Genomic DNA, 24,841 nt, shown 5'->3' with positions numbered 1-24,841 from the left:
AGTTAGTTTTTTACCACTTTACACAAAAGGTAGAAGCCTTATAGCCATATAGATCCCTTTATCTTCCCCTCCTTGATGTTATACATGCTGCTTGTTGTATGTGTTTTATCAACATACATTGAGAACTGTATCAAACAAGGTTATAATTTCGCTTCTAACAGTCATGTGTGCTTTAAAGAACTTAAGAGAACAGTAGTCTGTTTTGCTTATACTCAGCTGTGGCCTGTTAGAGCAGATCAGTATGTTTTGATTAGAGTGTGAATTGCCACTTTGGCTATAAGGTATTCCTTTTCTCAACCCTATTTAATAGATGTTTTTAATCAGCTGAGTTAGGGCATATTCAGTAAAAGTCAGCATTTAGCTGCTGTGTTGATTTAAATGGAAAATATTGCTTCGTTGTTTTATTATGTTAATTTAGACTGTATTTAATTGAAGCACTCAATAAAGATTTTTATTTCTGTGACATACTTTAGCTGTATTTGTAATTAGAGGTTCTGTTGGTTTGAGTTTACTAGTAGAATTTCCATTTTAAAAATAATAATTTTTAATAAGCTATTAATAATTTATATGATATAGTTTCTTAGTGTTTTGAAAAATTCTAAAAGTAGTAAGATTCAGTCGGTAGTACCTCTACTGTTTTTCCACGTGAAGTGCATGTTTATATTTTTCAGTAAACTTATATTCTGAAACAAGGTTAGGCACTTTTGATTTAGGTTTAGTAGTAATGGGTTCATCTTTACTTCATCACTTAGGATTCGTACCTGAAGCATGATATTAGGAGATCTGTCTCCTGATAACAGTGGATCTGTACTGCAAGTACACTTCACTGGCAAGGAACTGTCCTAAAAGAATGCTATTTTGAAGAAGTAGTTTACTTCCTTGTAAGTATTTTAAGTATTAAGTATCTATTAGTATGTTATTAAGTATCTATTAGTATGTTATTGGGCTTCCCTCATAGCTCAGTTGGTAAAGAATCTGCCTGCAATGCATTAGACCTGGGTTCGATTCCTGGGTTGGGAAGGTCCCCTGGAGAAGGAAATGGCAACCCATTCCAGTATTCTTGCCTGGAGAATCCCATGGACAGAGGAGCCTGTCAGGCTACAGTCCATGGGATCGTAAGAGTTAGACACGTGTTCTAAGTGTGTTATTCCTTAGAAATACGTCCTTTTAAAAAAATCAACAAAAGAAAAATTTGACCTTTTTCTAGAAATCACAGAGTGGATTTTTACAAGAATTAAAATCAAAAGATATTCAGAGGAAAGCTAAATAATTTTAGATATCCTTATTATTTCTAACTGACAGAAATTATTCCCAAATCACAAATGCTTATTGACATGCATCGTTCAACAGATACTTATTCTTGGCACTGGGGGTAATCACTGTGGAAAAGGACATTCCAGGGAGAGGAAATGTCAGGTGCTGAGTCCTTGGATCAGCAGTGAGGCAGCTCTGAGAAAGACCAAGGGAAGTGTGACTGGAACCTCGGGAATCCTGGGGGAAGAGCAGTGAAATGAGGACAGAGAGGAAGCCTGGAACCTAGTGACAGCATCTGAAAGGTTGTGAATGACCTTTTGATTTTATGACTTTCAGGGAACAAAACTTGGTGACAAGCTGAATGGCAGCTTCTTTTCATAGACCTTGAACGTTTATTCCTGCTTAATATTTTACCAGTGTGTAATGGTTTGATTGATCGATTGATTGAGAAGCCACACAGACGTTCTTTGCCAAATATACTTATTTATGGTAATAATGTCTGAGCTGTCTTATGCCAGCTAATGAAGTGATTTATTTGAGGAAGAAAGCAAATGAGTATAACATATGTGCCAGTTTGTTTAGCTACTTTAAAAAAACAATCTTACTTTCATGCTTTACTGAAAGGCTGTTCTACCATCTTAGGCGAATTATACATTCTTGATTGGTTTCTTAACCAAACAATCTAAATTATTCTTTGTCTCATCACATTTTCCCTATTATCTTCCGTTGGACAGAATTAGTTTTGTTAGAGAACCGAGAGAACAAAAAGCTGCTAAATTGGTAAAACTTACAGTCTATGGAGCATCTATCTCTAATTGAGTAAGGCAGTGTCAAAGACAAAAAGTTAAGTGTCATTTTTTTCTATTAATGGCTGAGTTCCCAGAATGATTCATATTTTAGCCTATGATATCATCCTTATTTAAGTGCTTAGACAGACAAGTAAACACTTAAGAGAAATAGAATAAAATGAAAAGGGAAGTAGAAATAAGTCACAAGAGTACCAGTCTAATTCAGGCTTAGCCTGAGTGTTGTATATTGTTTTCATTCAGAAGATCATTGTGGTTTTAGTGGCAATTTCATTGGTTTGGGATTTAATTTTGTCTAACAGTGGCGTTAATGCTATATGGAAAGCACTTGCTTTCCTTTTCTGAGTCCTGTTAGGAAAGTTAATCCTGAGAGGGGGTTCTGGGAGGAGGGGTGGATGGAATGCTTTCTCCCCTTCTGATTCCAGTTTATCTCCCTGTCTTGAGCCAAGCAGCTTCTGAAGTCAGAAGGCCTACAGGAATGAGGGAGAATTTAGGCTCTGTAGGGGGAGTCCCCATCCAGAGCTGAGGCAGGATTTTATCTCACCTACTGAGAGCCTAGGGGGTGATGCAGGAGGAGCCTTAGGTAAGGCCCAGAATGTGGCAGATCCTGGAAAGAGTGCAGTCCGCAAAAATCTTCATTTCCTCCCAGGTTCATGTCATAAAAATGTTAATTCCCAGGCAATAATGCAATATTAGTTAAAATCCCACAAAGGACTTTTAAGGGGGATTATTTGAAATTATTTTAAAATTTACTAAATACAGGATTACTATTTCTTAGAGAGATGAAGATTAGATACTTAAGAATAGGCAGGACAAGTCTGAGAGATACATGGTGGTGATGGTAGGGAGAGGGGGACCACCTGACTCAACCTCAGAACTTACTCTAAAACCATTGTGATGGTGTGATCCCAACACAGGAGCATATCAGTAAACCAGTGGAACAAAATAGAGCCTTTCTCAACCAGAATTCTTCCAGTGAGTCACAAAACAGAGAAGATGACTTGTCACTTTCTTGATTTTTGCCAAGGATAGAACTAGTACCATTCTTGATGCCTCAGAGAGAAGTCCATTCATTCTGTTCCGTCGCTCATTCGTGTCCGACTCTTTGCAACCCCGTGGACTATAGCTTACAGGCTTCTCCGTCCATGGGATTCTCCAGGCAGGAATACTGGAGTGGGTTACCGTTTCCTTCTCCAGTGGATCTTCCCTACCCAGGGATCAAACCCCGGTCTCCCGCATTGGAGGCAGACGCTTTAACCTCTGAGCCACCAGGGAAGCCCAGACCATTCATTATATGTAGTAAATGTATTAGGCATTACGGTTTAGTCCTCTTGTAGAACCTAGGGCAAGAGATACTAGATTCTTCAGAACTATAATATGGCAGAGGTAAATTCTTGTAAAGGTGAACTTCACCTTTATGAGAAAAGGTGTTTTGTTTTTGTAGCAGTGCAGGCACAATTGGCACATAGGGGAGAAAACGAATTTCAACCCTTAGGTCACATCACGCAGAAAATAAATTCCAGAAAAATTCAAAACTTAGATGTAAAAATGAAAGCAAAATTCTTAAAAGATAATCTTGGATTCTACATGTCACAATGTATGAATTGTGAATAAAATAAATCAGAATACCCCCAAATTTAGTTTAATTTAAATTAATTTAGTTTAAAATTATACCTCTCAGAGTACATCAACTGTAAAGTCTTTGATTTGGCTTAAAGAAAGATACTTTATATACATATGTCAATATGCAGAAATCTATTTGGAAAAAATACTTGAAATACAAATGAATGGTATTTAGGTGAATATTATACAGATGCACTTTGAAACTAGTGAGAAAAAAATCAAAATTCCAATAGGAAAAAATAGCCAATGATATGAATAAGTAACTCCCTCATATAGAGTTCTGAAAAGGCAGCACTGATCTATAGTGGCTTTGTTGGAAGGGAATGGGATTTGCTTGCAAGTGGACAGGATGGAATTTTCTGAAGTAAAGAAAATATTCTGTATCACTATGGAAATACTTTGTCAAAAGTCTTTGAACTGTGTATTTAAAAGGTGTACATTTATATATGTAAATTACATCTCAGTAAAAGCTGTAGTTAGTACCTTTCAGTGGTAATATTTTAAAGTATGTTACTATCATAATTAGAGCTGTTGGGCAAAAAGATGTTCTCTGACTTTTCTTGTAGAAAGGTGAATATTTATAGCCTTCATGGAAGCAACTCTGAAACCTCTATTAAGATAAAATTATCAGATTATACCTCTCAGCCAATAGGACTATTCCACAAACTGTTCCATAGAATAAAAGTCTTAAGTATGTAAAAACATCTACACAAATGTTTAATGTAGAACTGTCCTTAGTGGCTATAACTTCGGTACCAAATAAATGCCCATTTGTAAGTGAATGGCCAATTAAATTATGAAGCATCTTTATTACAAGATACTATATAGCTATTTTTTTAAATTTATTTATTTTAATTGGAGGCTAATTACTTTACATTATTGTATTGGTTTTGCCATACATTGACATGAATCTGCCCCAGGTGTACATGTATTCCCCATCTTGAACCCCCTTCCCACCTCCCTCCCCATCCCATCCCTCTGGTTCATCACAGTACACCAGCGCCGAGCATCCTGTATCATACATTGAACCTGGACTGGTGATTCGTTTCACACACAGATGGCTAACAAACACATGAAAAGATGCTCAACACCACTCATAATCAGAGAAATGCAAATCAAAACCACAATGAGGTACCATTTCACGTGAGTCAGAATGGCTATCCAAAAGTCTACAAGCAATAAATGCTGGAGAGGGTGTGGAGAAAAGGGAACCTTCTTACACTGTTGGTGGGAATGCGAACTAGTACAGTCACTATAGAGAACAGTGTGGAGATTCCTTAAAAAACTGGAAATAGAACTGCCATACGACCCAGCGATCCCACTCCTGGGCATACACACCAAGGAAACCAGAATTGAAAGAGACACATGTACTCCAGTGTTCATCGCAGCACTGTTTATAATAGCCAAGACATGGAAGCAACCTAGATGTCCATCTTCAGGTGAACGGATAAGAAAGCTGTGGTACATATACACAATGGAGTATTACTCAGCCATTAAAAAGAATGCATTTGAATCAGTTCTAACGAGGTGGATGAAACTGGAGCCTGTTACACAGAGTGAAGTAAGCCAGAAAGAAAAACACCAGTACAGTATACTAACGCATATATATGGAATTTAGAAAGATGATAACGATAACCCTGTATGTGAGACAGCAAAAGAGACACAGATGTATAGAACAGTCTTTTGGACTCTGTGGGAGAGAGCGAGGGTGGGATGATTCGGGAGAATGGCATTGAAATATGTATATTATCATATATAGCTATTTAAAATGATGGGTAAGACCTACATCACGAGGGTTTCCATGAGGTATTGTTAAAGGAGAAAAGTATAATGCACATAAGAAAACCAAATCGGCTTATTTCATTTTTGAAAGCATATAGTGCTCTTAGAAGGCAAATATAATGTAAAGAAGCATCTTTTAATGTATGTGCAGGAAAAACACTGAAGGATATATTCGAGAAGGTTGACATAGTTTACCTAGTGTGAAGGGCAAGATATATGAGGGGGCAGGAGAGGAGAAGAGGAATGGAGAGATAAGCACACGAAAATAGTAGGACAGTCACCATCAAAGCAGTACACATGCAGACAATGTAGCCCATATTTGCAATAGTTCACATATGTGCAGAAATTAGGCCCCGATGGCTCAGTGGATGAAGAATCCACCTGCAATGCTGGAGACACAGGAGGTGTGGGTTTGATTCCTGGAAAGGAAATGGCAACCCACTCCTGTATTCCTCCCTGAAAACTCCCATGGACAGAAGAGCCTGGTGGGCTATAGTCCATGCAGCTGCAAAGAGTCAGACACCACTTAAGCGGATCAGCACAGCACAGCATAAACTAGGAGAGAATGTTAGGGTTTTATGTACTGGCATATAGATATTGGTAATATACATTCAAATTTTAGAAAGTATGTTACAGAGTCAAGTTTATAGCACAGTTATATTGTAGTAAATGAAAGAATCTCTTCAGATGAGTTCTTGTTAAATCTGAGTCGGAGCAACATTCTTGTTTCTAGATTTGCTTTCTCTGAGAAAGTTTCCAGAATACTTCTCTTGACTTTTAGGTTCCTCAAGTGGATATCCATTTATTTTGGAGCATTAAGACTAGAACAGAGCAACAGTTGTATAGTTCCTGTTTCCTTCTACACCGCACATTGATAGTTTTAATTGGATGTTTCCCACACTCAGCTCGGTATAGACTGCAGAGTTCTTTTGCTACTGTGGATGACGGAATGAAAATTGAGTAGCCCTAGCTCCTTGGGTTTGCAGGGATTCCACTTGGTTTTTCACTAAAGAATTTGCAAGGAAGCACAATCAGATCTCAGCTGGTGTCTTTTAGCCCTCCATTTTTTTGTTTTGGCTATACATTTTATGCTTTTATTTCACTGACTGTGAAGGGTGAGAATATATAGCTAATTTGAGATGGGGCTAACCCCTGTGGCAGAAAGTGAAGAGGAACTAAAAAGCCTCTTGATGAAAGTGAAAGAGGAGAGTGAAAAAGTTGGCTTAAAGCTCAACATTCTGAAAACTTAAGATCATGGCATCTGGTCCCATCACTTCATGGCACATAGATGGGGAAACAGTGGAAAACAGTGTCAGACTTTATTTTGGGGGGCTCTAAAATCACTGCAGATAGTGATTGCAGCCATGAAATTAAAAGACGCTTACTCCTTGGAAGGAAAGATATAACCAACCTAGATAGCATATTAAAAAGTAGAGACATTACTTTGCCAACCAAGGTCCACCTAGTCAAGGCTATGGTTTTTCCCAGTGGTCATGTATGGATTTGAGAGTTGATCACCAAAGAATTGATGCTTTTGAACTGTGGTGTTGGAGAAGACTCTTGAGAGTCCCTTGGACTGCAAGGAGATCCAACCAGTCCATCCTAAAGGAGATCAGTCCTGGGTGTTCATTGGAAGGACTGATGCTGAAGCTGAAACTCCAATACTTTGGCTACCTCATGTGAAGAGTTGACTCATTGGAAAAGACCCTAATGCTGAGAGGGATTGGGGGCAGGAGGAGAAGGGGAGGACAGAGAATGAGATGGCTGGATCGCATCACCAACTCAATGGACATGAGTTTGGGTAAACCACGGGAGTTGGTAATGGACAGGGGGGCCTGGCATGCTGCGATTCATGGGGTCGCAAAGAGTTGGACATGACTGAGTCACTGAACTGAACTGAAAGCAATAGAAGTGTTGATCTAGAAGAAACCCTGCATCTGTAGTCAGCATTGCTTTAGATTTCTTTCAAATTATAGTGTATACTTCTGTCACTGTTTGAATTTTCTGTGACCTTCTTACTTAGAGTATAAAACCCATTTTTTCATAAACAGAAAGCAAGATTTGCCAAGTGAAGAGCTGTATCTTTTGTTGAACTGTCCTATTACTTATCTTTGAGAAACCATTGGTTCTCCATGTGTGTCATATATATTTATATTTCCCCGTAAACTTCTCTTTATTTGCTACAGGAAACTGAAAGTATTTCAGTTCCCTTTATTTACCTTTACCAACATAGGGCTAGTCACCAGACCCCTTAAGCTCTTTGTAACTGATTAAAACAGAGTATCTGGAATACCTTGGGATGCACATGCCTGTGTGTTTGCACACACACACACACACACACACACACACACACACACTTGAATCCAAAGCAAGATTCACTAATACTGTAGCCATCCTACCTGATATTTAAATGTAAAGCATCTTATAAGATCAATCTTGTTCAACAAGACACCCAGCTCAGGAATCTTATCACATAGAATGTTTTGTAAGTCCAACAAAGTCCAATTTGAGACCTAAATTGAGTGTTGCAGACAGTGTTGGGATATCTGTATGAAGAGCACTTCCAATGAATATTTGTATCCCATTAAATTCTTTAATTTCAAGTTTCCTGAGAAGATTTAAAAATAAAATAGCTCCAGCTCCTGATTAAAAAAACAACCTGAAGACCCCTATTCTAAAGATAATCTGCCTGGATGTGATCAAGAAACCTTTAAATTATTAACTCAGCCTTCAGACTTCTGTGCTATAAACTAAACATCGTTTAAAAGCATTTTGGTGAATCATATTTTCTGCTCTTGAGGCCTGACTTTTTACATGGACAGCCATTATTTATTTAGCTGTGAATGCTTAAATATTGATCCTTACACTTAACAAAAGATAAAAATTAAAGTATAACAAGGTAGAAGTTTAAAGAAATAGTAGACCTGATTAATTAATCATTTAAATTGAGTGGAAAAAAATAGCATGCACACAAATATACCAAATATAATTATCCTTTTTTCATTGGGACTTTCTGAAGAGTATGAAACTCAAAAGATGGAGAGACTATGATGAACTGGCATTAATAAATGTTAATGGAACCAATGTAAGTATAGGAGAGTTAAGACATGCATGGGAATGTCTTTAATATGATTTCTGTAACTTTCAAAACTTGAAAATTTGTAATTAATTCAAAGCACTAATATTTTAGAAATTAAAAAGTGTTTTAAGTTTTTTTTTCTTTTTTGGTTTTAAACAGGCCATATACTCCTTTGAAAGGAGGAATCTCCAATGTATGGTTTGACAGACTTAAAATATCAAATGACTGCCCAGAGCACCTTGAATCAATTGATGTAATGTGTCAGGTGCTTACAGATTTGATTGATGATGAAGTAAAAACTGGCATCAAGAAGAACAGAATATTAGTAGGTAAGATTTTTAGATGTTGGCAATTTAAATATTTTGATTCACTTGTTTAATTCTATACTTTGAATTTTACTTGGAACGTTATTTGGAAGCTCTTTATATATCATATGAAACCTATTCATAGTTTCCCAGATAGTGCAGTGGTAAAGAATCTACCTGCCCTTGCAGGAGACGCAAGAGATGTGGGTTTCATTCCTGGGTCGGGAAGGTCCCCTGAAGGAGGAAACGGCAACCCACTGCAGTATTCTTGCCTGGGAAATTCCATGGACAGAGGAGCCTGGCGGGCTATAGTATGTGGACTTGGAAGAGTCAGCACGACTTAGTGACTAAACCACCACCATTGTGTTGTAAATAAGTTTAGAATGCACTTTGAAATCCTGTGTAGACAGGACTTGAGCAAATTAATAAACGGCCTTTGTGTTTATTGAAGTACTAAGCTATTCATTGAGTTAAGAAGCAATGTGATACAATGGATGGCATCCATTCTTTTCTGTCTTGGCTTCAGTATTCACTTTTGTTAGTTATTGAGTACTCACTTTTGCTGGCCCTCCAGCCCAGTGACACCACCTTGCTGGGCCTCTGTTTCCTCATCATTGTTTAACTGTGTTTCTGTGTTTAACACCGTGTCACAGAGATAAATATAGAACATTATAGGAGTACTGCGAAGAACCTAGTAAAGGGGTACCAACTCAGTCTGGGGCATTATGAAACAGTCACAAGACAGAGCTCAGGATACATGAGTGTATAACAGATTCTGTCACTCGATCCTTTAGCAAACATTTTCTAAGGACTGTATGTCAGGCAGGAAGTCGAATGCTCAAAGAGACACAGGTAGATATCTATGTGCCCCAATTGCTTACAACCTAGAAAATCCCATGAGGTACTTGTAATAACTGTCCTGCCAACTAGCCTTGACAAGTGCCCTAAAGCTATATAACTGGCTGCTCTTCAAAGGGAATGATCATGTATATTTATTTTTATTTCTCAGCACCCATTGCAATGCCTGGCACAGAAATGAACATTTATAATCAGTGGCATGATCTGATCGTAAAGTGATGATTTAAGTAATTGGAATTTAGATGAAGAAGTCATAAGTATTTGGAGCTATTAGGGAACAATTAGGATGGCTATCTAGATATAGAGAATGATATGAATGGTACATAGAAGTAGAAAAAGTAGTGCTTGTTGTTGTCTGACTGGACGTTAGATAATTTTAGCAGACAGTTTGTTGTGTGACTGGAAAATGCCTGTTGATCTCATAGTTAGACTAACAGCTGGAAGAGCGTGATGGCATAGTGACAAAAATGGGGCTATCTAGATATAGAGAATGATATGAATGGTACATAGAAGTAGAAAAAGTAGTGCTTGTTGTTGTCTGACTGGACGTTAGATAATTTTAGCAGACAGTTTGTTGTGTGACTGGAAAATGCCTGTTGATCTCATAGTTAGACTAACAGCTGGAAGAGCGTGATGGCATAGTGACAAAAATGGTTCAAATCTGAAGTCCACCATTGCCTAGCTGGCTCATCACTTAATAACCTGCACTGATTTTCTGCTGCCTCATCTGTAAAGTGGGAATAATGGTACAGTAGCTATTTTACTGGGAGACTGAGTGAGTGAGTGGAGTTGCTCAGTGGTGTCTGACTCTGCGACCACATGGACTGTAGCCCGCCAGACTCCTCCACCCATGGGATTTTCCAGGCAAGAGTACTGGAGTGGATTGCCATTTGCTTCTCCAGCCAGGAAATCTTCCCAACCCAGGAATCGAACCCCGGTCTCCCACATTTCAGGCAGACTCCTTACCGTCTGAGCCACCAGGGAAGTCCCTTACTGGAAGATGATGTCTGTCAAGTACTTGGCTCATTTTACAATCTTTGTTCCATTATGAGATTCCCTTTTTAGCCACTAGGTGGTGATAATTTGTTGTTAAGAGAAAATTGACATAATTTAGGTTTAATTTTGATCTAGGATGTATAGAATCTGACAAATGATAATGACCAGATTATAAGAATTTTGATAATATAAGCGTATTAGCAGAATTGAAGCATGGATAATCATGTGCTTCTGGAATTATCCCTAAATATTTCACATGGATGCTGTAAATACCCATCATGATGAAAGTGGTTAAGGGAATAATGGTTAGTTAATACAGTTGAATGTTATGTCACTGAATGTACTGTATATACATGTTTAGAAGGCACTTGGTATATGTAGTATGTGCTCAATGAATAAAAAATAATAATTATAGAATTTCATAACTGTTTAAAGACATTCAAATCAGTATTACAAGAAAGTAAGGTATAAATTGTACATATAGAGTGAGTTTAACTGCTAAAATAAATTTTTAAAACATGTCAGAATTGTATATGAGTAGTGATATTTTGGGTAACCCATTTTCTTTATTTTTATATGATGGAAATACTTTATTCAGTGGGCATATATTAGCATATTAATTTTTAAAAAGATTTAAAATTGAAATGAAGGGATGGTTGCAGTTACCAAGATGGAACCTAGCTCTGCAATTTCCAGGCTCACTTTCCTGACATCATGCATGTTTCTTCTGATGATCTTAGAGGTAAACTGGAAAGCGATAGCATCTTTTGACCTTCTTTCAACATATATATGTCTAAATAACTTGCGTTTCTTCAACAGCAATTATCAGAACTTTTAAGACTTGGGATTGCTGTTTTAATAGCTTTCCATAGAAGATGATAAATATTTTATTTATCCTATAAACTTTATACAAGAGAAAATATACAAATATGGTTGGCATAATTTATATATTCCCAAATTTTTGAAACGTTAATTACAGTTCAGTCTGAAGAATAATTATATATAAATCAAATGGGAAAATTGTTGAAATTTGAATGTAGGGTGGATTTTGTTGCATTTTAAAAATCGTATTCAGCTGATGATAAACTTGAATTGTAAGTTCCCCATTCCCTTGCCCCCAGCTTTGTTTTCAGATAGATTAGCTTGGTTTTCCCAGTGTAGTTTTTATACATTGTTACTGTTTTATTTCATTTAAAGAGTTCATAAAAGCTAGGTTTATTATTTTTTTAACATGTTTTATTCAGCCTGTTAATCTTAAATGCATGTTGAAATGTTAACTCTTGACATTTTAATACTTTGCCAGCAACTATAAATATACATTGTAAGTATTACCTACAATGAGTTTACTATTTGGTATTTGCTCATTGAACAGTATATTTTATATTGCATTTTAGACACTTAGATGGAAATTGAATTCAAATAACTAGTCCTTTGTGTTAAATGTTCTTCTATTAAAGAAAAAAAATGCATAAAGTCCCTTTTCACACTGGTGTCCAAAATGTTAAAGGTGACTGTATTGTCAGAGATCACTGGTGAGGAATTGCAGACTACCTCACAAGATTATAAATGGATAAGGGACTTAGATTGAATCTTAAAATAATAAATTTTCAGTGAGTACATTTTTCTTCATTATAAATTATGAGAATTGAACTTGAGGTTAAATGTCTTCTGGATGCCTTTGTTCATAATGACATTTCATATGTGGGAAAGTGTTTTCTTTTTAGTTTTTGTTGTTGTTGCTGTTAGATTGGACCCATCAAGGAACTCTGAAATCACATTAAGTGATTAGATTACCCTAGTCAATAAAAATGGAGTGATGGGCTGAGTGCATTTATGTGTAAAATTTTCTCAGTAGTGTGTTTCTATAATAATTTTTAAATATATTTTTGCTTTTCAAACCTATTTTTGTTCACATTTTGTCTTTGTATGATTTTTTTAAGATCTTTACCACATTAGAATTACATATCACATTTACTTATCTTAGCTACCTTATTTTCTTAATGAAGCATTAGTTTCATTTTTGCTCAGTTTATGGATTTTGGAGCTTTTTTCCCCGTCACTGGTACGCAGTGTAGGTTATCTAGAACTGCGTCGTCCTCTAGTGTAGCTCCTAGCCACATGTGAGTATTTAAACTCAAAATTTAACTAGGTGAAATTAAATTAACATTTAGTTCCTCAGTCACACTAGTCACATTCAATATTTTGCTTAGGTACACTTGCCAAAAGTATTATTTACGCTCTTGAATTTCTCCAAAAATAAAAACTGTGTTCCTGCAGACTTGCTGTCTATAACGTGTGGATTTCTTTTAAATCATGAGACGTCTCTTCATTCTCAGTCAAGCTGGAGGATATCACACCACATCTCTAAGTGGGGCCACCCTCTCTGCTGTGTCATGTCATGTCCCCATCTCCACGTTTTGTGATGTGTCTCTTTTCCCCTCGAACAGAAGGATCCATGTATTTTAATTTGCATATTCCAGTGACTAGTGTCACTCCAATGACAGTGATTGGTTCATAAAAGACAGTAAATTTTTGTTAAGTGAATTAAATTTTTCCAAGCTTTTTTAAAAGTACATATAAGTATATATGGTTTAATTGTACCATCACAAGTTAGTTTCCAAAATAATATGATAATACAAAGATGTTTTAACTAGCTCACCAAATTTTTGATCATCCTTCCTAATTCAAAGATCACTAAGCATCTGTTATATGAAAAATCTAGCTTATAGTTTGGTAACTAAGACAAAAAGGTGCATGTTATTAATTGTAGTGTGAGTACTCCTATAAGTATAAACAAAATATAAGTAGACATTAGATGTTTAAGTAAATAACACTTGTGTTATGACTCATATATTTTGAATTATGATAAATATTTTTACTTGATGATAAAGGTTTATTTCTTTGTACAATTCTAGTTCCTTTTATAACAAATTATTTTACTAGTGATGACATAGATGGAATAGTGTTATTTACTCATGGCAGGTCTTTTTCCGTAAGATCTAAAGTAGACTAAATTTTTCTTAGTAGACTAAATTTTGCATTGTATCTCTTTTAGGTCTCCAGATATTTATGAAAGATTGGCATAGCTATATCTTGTTCCAAATTATCATTATTCTGATTTTACTGATAAGTGAATTTTTGCTTCTTTTAGGAGGATTTTCTATGGGAGGGTGCATGGCAATGCATTTAGCCTATAGAAATCATCAAGATGTGGCAGGAGTATTTGCTCTTTCTAGTTTTCTGAATAAAGGATCTGCTGTTTACCAGGTAAGTTTTAGATTTTAAAAGCAAAGCAGAAGAAAAAAATGAGACATTAACACATTGAAACTAAAACGACATTGATAATTACACAATAACGGTTGCTTCACAGAGCATTCCTGGGAATTCATGGGCAAATTAGCTATATTGATTAATTCCAGCTGGTCATTCTTGTTTAGGAAATGCCTTGCACAAAGAATATTTTTAATCAAAGTCTCAAAGGAGAAAGGATAAAAAATACATATATAATATATATGCATTCTGTGTACATATTAAAAATGTAGATGATTATAGCTAGGTTTGCTAATTATGACATAATCAAACCAAAGAATAAGTTACATGCTGCTGCTGCTGAGTCACTTCAGTCGTGTCCGACTCTGTGTGACCCCATAGACGGAAGCCCACCAGGCTCCCCCGTCCCTGGGATTCTCCAGGCAAGAACACTGGAATGGGTTGCCATTTCCTTCTCCAATATGTGAAAGGGAAAAGGGAAAGTAAAGGGCTGACACGTATTTTGCAGCGTTATTCCTAATTTATGAATGGAATAGTGATACAGCCTCATTACCAGGAATAGAACCAGCAGGTACAGAAACGAGAACAAGAATGCCATTTTTCCCTTGTGTTCCTCCCTCTCTCCACTCTGTGTGAAGAGGGTTGTCTTCCCAAGACACAAGGTTTCTTCAGGAAATGCTTTGACTACTTTTGAAACAGCCCTGTATGGAGTAAATTTCCGTTCCGTTCAGTCACTCAGTCGTGTCCGACTCTTTGTGACCCCGTGGACTGTCTCCGTCCATGGGATTCTCCAGGCAAGAATACTGGAGTGGGTTCCCATTTCCTTCTCCAGGGGATCTTCCCGACCCAGGGATCGAACCCAGGTCTCCCGCATTGGAGGCAGACACTTTAACCTCTGAGCCACCAGGGAAGGTCCCACACAACTGTAGTTCCTTAGTGCCATCAACCAGCTAAGCTCCTGAGCTTGGTCCATCAATATATACCCCGGACATCACTGCCACTACCGCTTTTTCCCCTTTAAATATTGAAGCTTTGGTGAAATTGAAATTTTACTGCCCTCCCTGACTTCCAAGAATATATACTGTTCTTAAATGAATTTCTTAAACTTCTCCATGTTTATATTCTCTTCTCTAGGCTCTTCAGAAAAGTGATGGTGTTCTTCCTGAGTTATTTCAGTGTCATGGTACTGCAGATGAGTTAGTTCTTCATTCTTGGGGTGAAGAGACAAATTCAATGTTAAAATCTCTAGGAGTGAGCACAAAGTTCCATAGTTTCCCAGGTGTTTACCATGAGTTAAGCAAAGCAGAACTAGAGAAACTAAAGTCATGGATTCTTACAAAGCTACCGGACTAAATCAAGATTGATATGTTAATATACAAGTAATGTCTTTATGAAAAGTGTTTTTTACTGTTCTGATTTTATGAATAATTATTAAAATATTAAGAAATATCAACAGTTTACTGGCTGACTTGTTTTTGACACACTGAGCACCATAGATAGTAGTGTGAGCTTATTAATGGTGAACATTAATTTAGGCAAACATCTGTGTATTATTTGTCAAATTCTTTGTAAATATTTGGAGGCCTTGTAAGTAATTGAATATTGAAATTTTACAATAATTGAACTAGCTTAACAGCAATGAGAAATTGTGAAAGGATTTTAGCATGATATTTTGATTATCGTTTTCTTTAAATTGCCTTTTTAAAAATGTTTATGTATGTGTTCACATTTATTTTATTTTTGAAAGAATAACATTAGCACGTGTGTGCTCAGTCAATCAGTTGTGTCCAGCTCTTTGTCATGTTTATGGGATTCTCCAGGCAAGGGTACTGGAGCGAGTTGCCATTTCTTCCTCCAGGGGATCTTCCCAACCCAGGGATCGAACCCATAGCTCCTGCATTGGCAGGCAGATTTTTTACCACTGAGCCAACAGGGAAGCCCAAATAACATCATACCCCTTGTTTACAAAGTGGTTTCCCATTATCTCACCTGATCATCACTAGAGCTTGATGAAGCAAACAGAACCAGTTGTTACTGGTATTTGATAATAGTGATAGAAAGAATACAGACTTTCCGAAAGCCTGCCTCAAGAGCGAAGACTAAAATCCAGGCTGTCAGGTCCCAGCAGCGCCCCCATTCTATGAACCCAGACTGCCGCTCTGCTCCAATCCTAGGGCTCAGTTGCGCTCCAGATCCTAGCCAGTACTCAGTATGGCCCGTCTTTTTTTAAAAACTTTGTCCATTCTAGTGGGTATATAGTATAACACTTTGTGGTTTTAATTCGCTTTTTCTTAAAGCTATTTTTATATGCTCATTTGCAATCTATGTAAATTATTTGATGATATCTTTGTTCAAATCTTTCGTGTGTATTTTATTAGGCTATTTTTCTTACTGCATTGTAAGAGCTGTTTATATATGCTGGGTAAAAATCCTTAGTTAGATAGATGTTTTACCAATATTTTCTTAATCCATGGCTTGCCTTATTTTCTTTAGAGTGTAATTCAAAGAGCAGAAGTTTTTAATTTGATGAAGTCCAGTTTATTCATTTTTTAAAATTTATACTCTGTGCTTTTGAAGTCATATTTAAGCAATCTTAAGAAAGCCAAGGTCACTAAAATTTTCTCATATTTTCTTCAACTAAAACACTCCTTTAGTGCTATAAATCTTCCAAGTTTTGTATTAGAAGCATCCCACAATTTTTATATTTTGTGTTTTCACTTTCATCCAGATAAACTCTTTCTAAATTCCCTTTTGATTTCTTCTTTAACCTTTGGGTTGTTTAAAATTGTGTTATTTTGTTTCAGTATACTGGGAATTTTCTAAAGATCTTTGCTGTTGATTTCTAATGTATGGTTAAGAAAGTATTCTTTATATGATTTGAAACCTTCTAAATTCATTGTGGCTTTTTTTATATCCCAGAATATGGTCTGTCTTGGTAAATGTTTTGTGTACCCCTGAAAGCAGTACATGCTGCTCATGTTAGGTGGCATGTTCTATACATATCAGTCAGGTCAAGTTGGTTGATATTTTTGTTCAAATATACTGTATCCTTACCTATTTTCTGCCTCTTTATTTTATAAATTATTGAGAGAGGAGAAATGAAAGTTCCAACTGTAACTGTGAATTTGTTTCAATTGGCAGTTCCTTCAGGTTTTGCTTTATGTATTTTGAGACTGTGTTATTAAATGCATAAACATGTAAGACGATTATGTTCCTCTGATGAATTGGCCTCTTTTTCTTTATGAAATGGTAATCCTTATCCATGATATATTTTTTGGGGGGAGGGTCTCTGAAATATTCATCGTGTGATACTGTTATAGCCCCTCTAGCTTCCTTTAGACCCTAGCTGATACTGGATCGTGAGGTTGTACATACTGACTAGTGGGAACTCAGACTTTCCCCAGCCCTCTCTGAGCCTCAGTGATTGTTCCTTTTAGGTGGCTCTTACTTTTCCTACACACATCTGATGGTGAACACTCTGTTAAAGATTTGAGAGGGCCTTCTGCAGAGCCCTGGCAGTCTTCAAACTCTCGAATACTCTGTCCTGTAACTCTAAGCTTCTGGACTCCCTCAGCTCCCTCTGAGTCTCCTCTCCACGCTGTGGCCTAAAAATCTCTTCACACAGTCAGCTGGGCACTTAAGCCTTCCTAAAAGATGACCATCCTGTGTAACCAATGCCCAGTATCTGAAAATGCAAATGTGGCCCAGCTTCTTAGTTGTTTCAGCTCAAAAACTAAACCTGGTCCCTCTTATTCCATCTCGGCTATCTTAGTTATACGCAGAAGTCCCTTATTCTCCTTTTATTTGAAGCTGTAAACTGTAGATTTGAAGAGGAAGGGATTGAGGAAGAAACGGAAGGAGAGAAGAGAGACTAAAAGTCCAGAATTCCCTCGGAGACGACTCTGCAGCGTTTTAATTACCTTAAGCTTTTCATGGACTTCAACTTCGGGAAATTTTAAATGGTCTGCCTTGAATATACGTGGTATCGCCCATGTTCTCATGTTGAAAGCCCTTACGGCTGCAACTTGCCCTAAGAGTGGCATATGTACGTGTCATAGATAAGGGTGTCAGGCTTATGTATGTTGAGTATAGCCATACCAAATATAGTATAAGAGGAATCTAGATTTTTTTTTGGTGAATGTTTGTCCCAGAACTCAATTACGTGTGTGTGTACTAAGTCGCTTCAGTTGTGTTGACTCTTCGCAACCCTATGAACTGTAGCCCGCCAGGTTCCTCTGTCCAAGGGATTCTCCAGGCAAGAATACTGGAGTGGGTTGCTGTGCCCTCCTCCAGAGGATCTTCCCGACTCAGGGATTGAACCCATGTATCTTTACGTCTCCTGCGTTGGCAGGCGGGTTCTTTACCTCTAGCACCACCTGGGAAGCCCTTAATAATTATGTATTCTGGAATAAATCTCAGCCTCTGCCACAGTATGCGCCTTTGTAAAAGTGTTTGAAGATCAAGTTTTACAGCGTATGTAAAAACCTTTAAAATAAAGTTACAGAAAGAAGGTATTGCTAGACTTGTTTTACCAGAGGTAGAGGGATGTGTGCATGTAATGGTTATAAATCTGTCTCCACATAGAAGATATATCTAAATATTTTATGTAGATATCTTCCATCCAGTTCTAGTCCCCTACTCATTAGGCTAATAGGATATTCAGCCTTAGTTATCTTTTACTGTTTTACCTCATTCCAAATTATGCCAGTCTGGGGCCCCCTTGCATAGAGCTATATCTTCAGGGGAGTCCCTCCAATATCCATTGCTCACTCACCTTGAGATAACTATTACCCATATGGTGGTCTCTTAAAGCCATTCAGCTATTTTCTTCCTGTTCTGTTGCTTTACCCACATAAACATTTCCTAAGGCAAGAGAGTTGAAATAGTCTTGATACTTTCTTACCTGGGAGAGGAAGAATGGCAACAAGAGGAAAGCATAAATCAGTCTCACAATAAATTATATGTTTATCTGTTGGAGAGATTGGAATTTTGCAAAAGAGGGGAGAGAAAGCTAGAATGTAAGTGAAGGAAGACATTTTATATTTCTAATGTTTGAATTTTTATAATGGGCTTTATTGGTTTTGTAATCCTTAAAGTGAAGTGAAATGTTTATTAGTGGCATTTTTCTTCAACTAAAGACTGAACAGGAAGGCTCATCATCAGTAGTTAGAAAATTAAATGTTTTCTTTATAGGAAGTTAATTTAGTTAAAATAAGGCAAAATGTACTGAGAACAAACTATGAAGCATACCAGCAATTTGGCTGTTGACAATTTATGGTACTTTGATATGTAGAATAAAATATCCCGATATCACTCAGCCAGAATATGCTTAAACCATAAGTCTTTATCATATAAAAGGAATTTCTTGATACACAATAATTGAGAACAGAATTACCAAAGCCATCCAAACATTTCAAGAAAACTCAGTTTATATAATACACAAAGACTTTGTATATAATTTTAACATAAGAAAAGCTATAATTATATTTACAGAGAACAAATGTACTGTTATGTATATTTTGATTCTACTTTATAATTTACCCTTATTAGAAATAGTTTCTGTGGGTACACACGGGTATAGTCTTCCGAAGGGAAGTGTAGTCTCAGCATATTCTTACACTGAGGATAAGATGCACACCCCCACTTGTGTTATCTGTGTAATATTTGTTAAATTCTGCCATTTAGCTGCAACCAGAGCTCAGTGAGTTTCATACAGCATTGCATTAAGACTACTGTGAACAGGATTCCAAACACCAGAATGAAGTCAACCTGCAACATTGCTGTCAGCTGTGGATCCCAGGGCAGTGGTCCAATCCAGCCAGACAAATCATATGACCTAGTAAGGATGTGCCTTAGGAGGCCAGCTGTCCTTATGTTTCTGCATTAACCCTCCTACTCAGACCAAAGCATTCACCCAGGCATTGCAGGACCAATTGCACAGACTCCACCTTGGCCTGTGATGCCACAATCTCAAACAATGTATCCACAACAACCACAGCCATGAATTTAAGTGGACCTGAACACTTCGAGGAAAGAAGTAGTATCATTGATTGTTTTAGCTCAAGATAGGCACAAATTTCATACCAGTTTTTCAAAGTGGATGGTTTCCATTGTAAGATCACATCACTTAGGCTGTATGTAAATAACAAATTGGTTATCATCTCTCTAGTTCAGTCGCTCAGTCGTGTCCGACTCTTTGCGACCCCATGAATCACAGCACACCAGGCCTCCCTGTCCATCACCAACTCCCGGAGTTCACTCAAACTAATCTCCAGCTCACCCAAATAATCAAGGTAGCTTCATCTTGGAGCAATCTCCAATCATCCTAGACCTGCATGAGCTATTTGTGGTATTTCCTAAGACACTTGAAAGCCTAACATGGCAGGTGAAAGTCACTTTTTTCCAGTGATACAAGTTAATACCTACGTTACAATTGTCAGGCCCTTCAAATGGGACCTCCATCAGCCAAGGGCACAGATAACAGTGTCTCTAGCATGACCTGGCCAGCTGAGAAGCCTGAGCTCTTAGTTCAGTTTAACAATTGAGTTTAGTCCTTGTTTTTGCAGAAAATGCCCGAGGGAAGTCACCCCGGCCTGTGCTCCTTATCCCCACCACCAGGTGTGTGGAATTTGTCCAAACCACAGAATGCAAGAGGGACGGTTATGAGAAGGGTGCAGGAGAGAGAACTCGAAGGCTGGGGTATGCTGACAGGTGTTTTTTGTTAGGGAAGGGTTTCTTCAGGAGCTGGGGGCCCTCCGTTGCTGTTTCCACAGACGTAGTAAGGTTAAGAAGTTGTTCAGTCACTTAGTCATGTCCAGCTCTTTGTGACCCCCATGGACTGCAGCATGCCAGGCCCCCCTCTCCTTCACTGTCTTCCAGAGTTTGCTCAGATTCATGACCACTGAGTCAGTGATGCTATCTAACCATCTCATCCTCTCTTCAGTCTTACCCACCGTCAGGGTCTTTTTCAACGAATTGGCTCTTTGCATCAGGTGCCCAAAGTATTGGAGTTTCAACATCAGTCCTTCCAGTGAATATTCAGGGTTGATTTCCTTTAGGATTGACTGGTAAGCAAGTCTTGAATCTTCGGTGAGGTTCAAGAAGGTGGCAGGAGGTAGAGAGGTGGCAGGCCCAGTAGTCAGTTAAATTTAAGATGCTTGTAACAGTTTGGGAAAACTCACCAGGGTGTTTTTAAGCTTGAGGAAAGCTCCAAAGAAAGACAACAATCAATGTCCCTCTCATCCCCATAAGTTCCTGGAGTTAAACACGCTCTTTCCTGTTGCTTTCTCTCCATTTATGCATAATATATATCCTATTCCAGCAGCTGTAACTTCATCTTTTCTCTAGCTGACCATTATTTGCACCCAGACCTTTCATCCAGGCAGGTTGGGTACAAGCAGGACAAAGGTATTTTTATAAAACCTAGAGAGACCTGTCATGCCCCCCACTTTGGCTCCCCACTACAGAGGGACTCAGCAAACACTGTGCTCAGCCAATTAGTCATCTTATTTGACTAAGATCATGTCATTGAAATAAATCCATATTTGTAATCCCGAGTAATTTGAATTTCCTGTCTGCTTTTACATGCAGCCTCCAGGTTTACCAACCAGACTTGCCTGATCGCCAATAGGGAAAAGAGGGAGCATCACACTCAGTGGTCAAGAAGAACTTCAGAATCTCAAAAGAGCTTTATATAATCTCCCAACACTTTTGTTCTGACCCTTTATTCTTTACCCAGGAAACAGCTGAGAGGAGATGGTCCCTTTTTGAGGACAGCTGTGTTCCTTGACCAGACTGCCTTACCAAGGTGTGTGGACCAAAAGAAAGTGAAGGAGGCAGAGCCAGACATCTTTTGAGTCAATTTTTTGACAAGAAAGAACCCCTGAATTCTCAACAATACCAAATCCCAGTGAACTGCAGGGAGTGTTCAAAGCCTGCCGAATACCTGATTACCAGCCCATTGTTGAATTGTTTTGCAACAAAAGGCACCCCATTGCCAGACTGAAAGTCGTCCAGAAATATAAGCCAAAAATATAACAGATTAGTTTCATGACCCACTGAAACGGCAACACATAGGCTAAACAAGTATTAATAAGCAGTGAGGCACCACCAATAACCTCAAGAAGAGGTCAAAGGTCAGCTGTAATCAATGTGTCAGGACCAAGTTTGGGCGATGCCCCTACCACGTGGTTGCCTTTGCTGTCAGACAGCTAGGTCAGCTTTAGTCAGGACTCAGAAGTTTGGCATGCAAGGGTAGCCTGTGGATCAAAAACATAAGTTCCTTTACTTTGTGTCCAACATAATAGTTGATGTGTCACCTGTCTAGTCTAATGATGGTTCAAGTAAGCAACGCTGACAGTCTGGCAGTACCGGCTCAACCAGCAGCTTGGTTCCAGTCAGTTTCAGCAGCAAATGGGTCCCCCTACATGCATGACTCAGACGGTTCAATCAGCAGGCACTATTTGTTTCCTGGGTTAGCAGTGCCAAAGGGGATTGTCTTGAATCTTCCAGTCTGTGGTTTTTCCAAGTGACAGTCCAAATAATCAGGCCATGGCCACAACCCAAGAATCAGTAAAAATATAATGAGATTTATCAAGTGTCACATTTGCCAGAGCTATAATAATGACCTTGAGTTTCTTGAGCAGAATGACCCTGTCCACTTTGAATTCTGAATAAGCTGGCCTTGAGCCTGACCGTTTGCAGCTGCCCAGTGGACATCACCAGATGTCAGCTTAGCCAAACCATCAGTGAAGCAGGCCCAGACATTATGGGGAACCTCTGTGAATCAAGGGCACCGTTGAGCCAGCAACTTTGCTACAGGTGGGGAGTGAAATAGCTGCCTTTTTTTCATGTAGTGCCAAGATGCTTCTGGGGCCAGGCTGGCTGCATGTTCGAAGGTACCATTTCCATTACTGGATCCTTTTCACTGTGTTAGTCACTGAGTCTGTCGATCTATCCCAAAATGGAAATACCAGGACAGAGAATCACAGTTCCTCCAGGGGTCAGGCACTCAATTTCAATAAGACTCAGTAGTAAGCTGACAGTTGCTTTCAGAAGAGATAAAACTGGTAGTTGTGTCAAGGAGGCAATGAGTCTAAACCCTAAGGGGCACCTCCAAGTGGAGGCCACCTCCCCTTGCCGGAAGCTCCAGTTATCAGCATCATCAGTCACAGAGACTTGTAGCTCAAAGGGATCACTGAAGATGTAGGGCCCCAGAAGTATCAGCACCGCTCTACGTGCAGCTCTTCCTAAACAGGAAGAACCCCTTTTGGATCTTATTGGCATTTACAATATAAGCATGTAAAACATAAATACCAGTTACACATTCAGCAGTGGAAGCCAGAACAATAATACATTGAATCAACACAGAAGACTCCACTCTGTGGGTCATATTAACTTCCCTTTGTTACTGTGAACTCTGTCCAAACTCCAGCAGTTGAATTTGGCCACACTAATGGGACCCAGTTGGATGGTAACATAGTTGCCAGTACCCACTAGAGCCACAAAAGTTTGAATGGCTTCTCTTCCCAACATTCCCTAACCTGTTTGATAGATTGTGACGTCTCATCCCTTTTGGGAACACAGCAATATTACCTACCTCTAACCGTCTTGCTCCTTAAACCAGCTGAGGTCAGAGAAAGGAGACTGGAGGGTCACAGGGGCGTGGTGAGGGAGAGTGACTCCACGCAGTAGCAGTCAAGAAGTCACGTTTCAGTTTGGGGAGGCATGCAATAATTTATTTAGGTTGTTGGAGTCAGTTTCTTGGTCTTTAGGGGATCAACCTTATCAGCATTGTCAACCAAGTGTAAGCCAATAGAAGCCTGAATAACAATCAATGACCTATCTGTGGTTTCCCATGGGAAATTGTCTCAGAGAAATTTTCCCAGAGGGCCAAAGCTCCCTGAAAGCAGGCAGGGCCCACTGCAAAAAAGTAAAACCAAGCTCCAAGGCCTTTTACTCCTTTCTTCAAATAGATCTAAGTTTGACATAAGAGACTGCAAGAGGGTCTGAGCCATAAGCCAGCCCAGCTGTTCTGTTCCTCCCTAGGGAGCATCCGTGCAGGATCCTCCCCATCTGCCAGATGAACCAGAGAACATTGTAAAGACTTGACTGAAATCTCCTCAAAGGAATTGTGAAGTTCACGTCTTTCATATTCAAGGCAGGTACTTGTCTCTGTAACTGTTGTCTGAAAGAGAAAAGATCCTTCTGCTGGTTCAGAATGAATGTTAGTGTCAGTTATTCTAAAGGGGTGGGCCCATGACTGAGATTGACCAAGGTCCTTCCACTGGAGGAGAATTAGCGATGAACAGGGTACCAATTGGATAGTTGTCTGGATCCCATTCGTTAGCCCACAACAGCCTCCCTGACTGTAACTGAAAACAAGTTTGTATGCCCGATGCACAGTGAGGCCAAACAAAATGAAAACTCAGAGTCTGGAGCAGAGAAAGGTTTATTGCAGAGCCATGCAAGGAGACAGGTGGCTCGTGGCCAAAGAACTCCGAACTCCTTGAAGGGTTTCAGCAAAACCCTTTTAAAGGCAAGGTGAGGGAGGGGTGTGGTTAATTGTGGCAAACTTCTTGATGTAGGAATCCTCTGTTCTTGCAGCTGCCCATGTAGGTCAGGTCAATATGTTCCTATAAATCTCCAACAAGACAACTGTTATTCTCTGCTCTGCAACTTTTTTCTCTCTATGTAAACGGAGGTCAGAGCCCTGAGACTAGTTCAGGGTATAGGCAACAGTGGTGCAGAACCAGCATGACTCGGCACAGGAAGAAGACTAGATCTAATATGGAGTCAGATTTGTTCCTCTCTATTATATAATTTCTCCTTGTTAAGAGCAACTAAACTGGAAGACCATTTGACCATAC

General features: G+C 38.6%; 1 protein-coding gene across 2 annotated transcripts in view; it reads left to right on the top strand.

Annotated features, from left to right (window-relative positions):
* The window catches only part of LYPLAL1 (lysophospholipase like 1), a 29,896-nt gene extending 11,473 nt beyond the window's left edge, over positions 1-18,423 (top strand). Inside the window, exons 3-5 of one of the 2 annotated variants that reach the window (XM_088845543.1) lie at positions 8,704-8,873; positions 13,855-13,970; positions 15,108-18,423. In XM_088845543.1, coding sequence (XP_088701669.1) covers positions 8,704-8,873; positions 13,855-13,970; positions 15,108-15,326 — 505 coding nt within the window. In that variant the 3' untranslated portion in view covers positions 15,327-18,423. The remainder of the gene's footprint in view (positions 1-8,703; positions 8,874-13,854; positions 13,971-15,107) is intronic. The other variant, XM_055419882.2, reaches the window with a different exon arrangement.
* The last annotated feature ends 6,418 nt before the right edge of the window (positions 18,424-24,841 follow it).

This window comes from Moschus berezovskii, chromosome 17, assembly GCF_049115385.1.
Source record: "Moschus berezovskii isolate FMDL1 chromosome 17, NW_MosBer_1.0, whole genome shotgun sequence".
Classification (NCBI taxonomy): domain Eukaryota; kingdom Metazoa; phylum Chordata; class Mammalia; order Artiodactyla; family Moschidae; genus Moschus; species Moschus berezovskii.
This window is presented reverse-complemented; position numbering and strand designations above follow the sequence as displayed.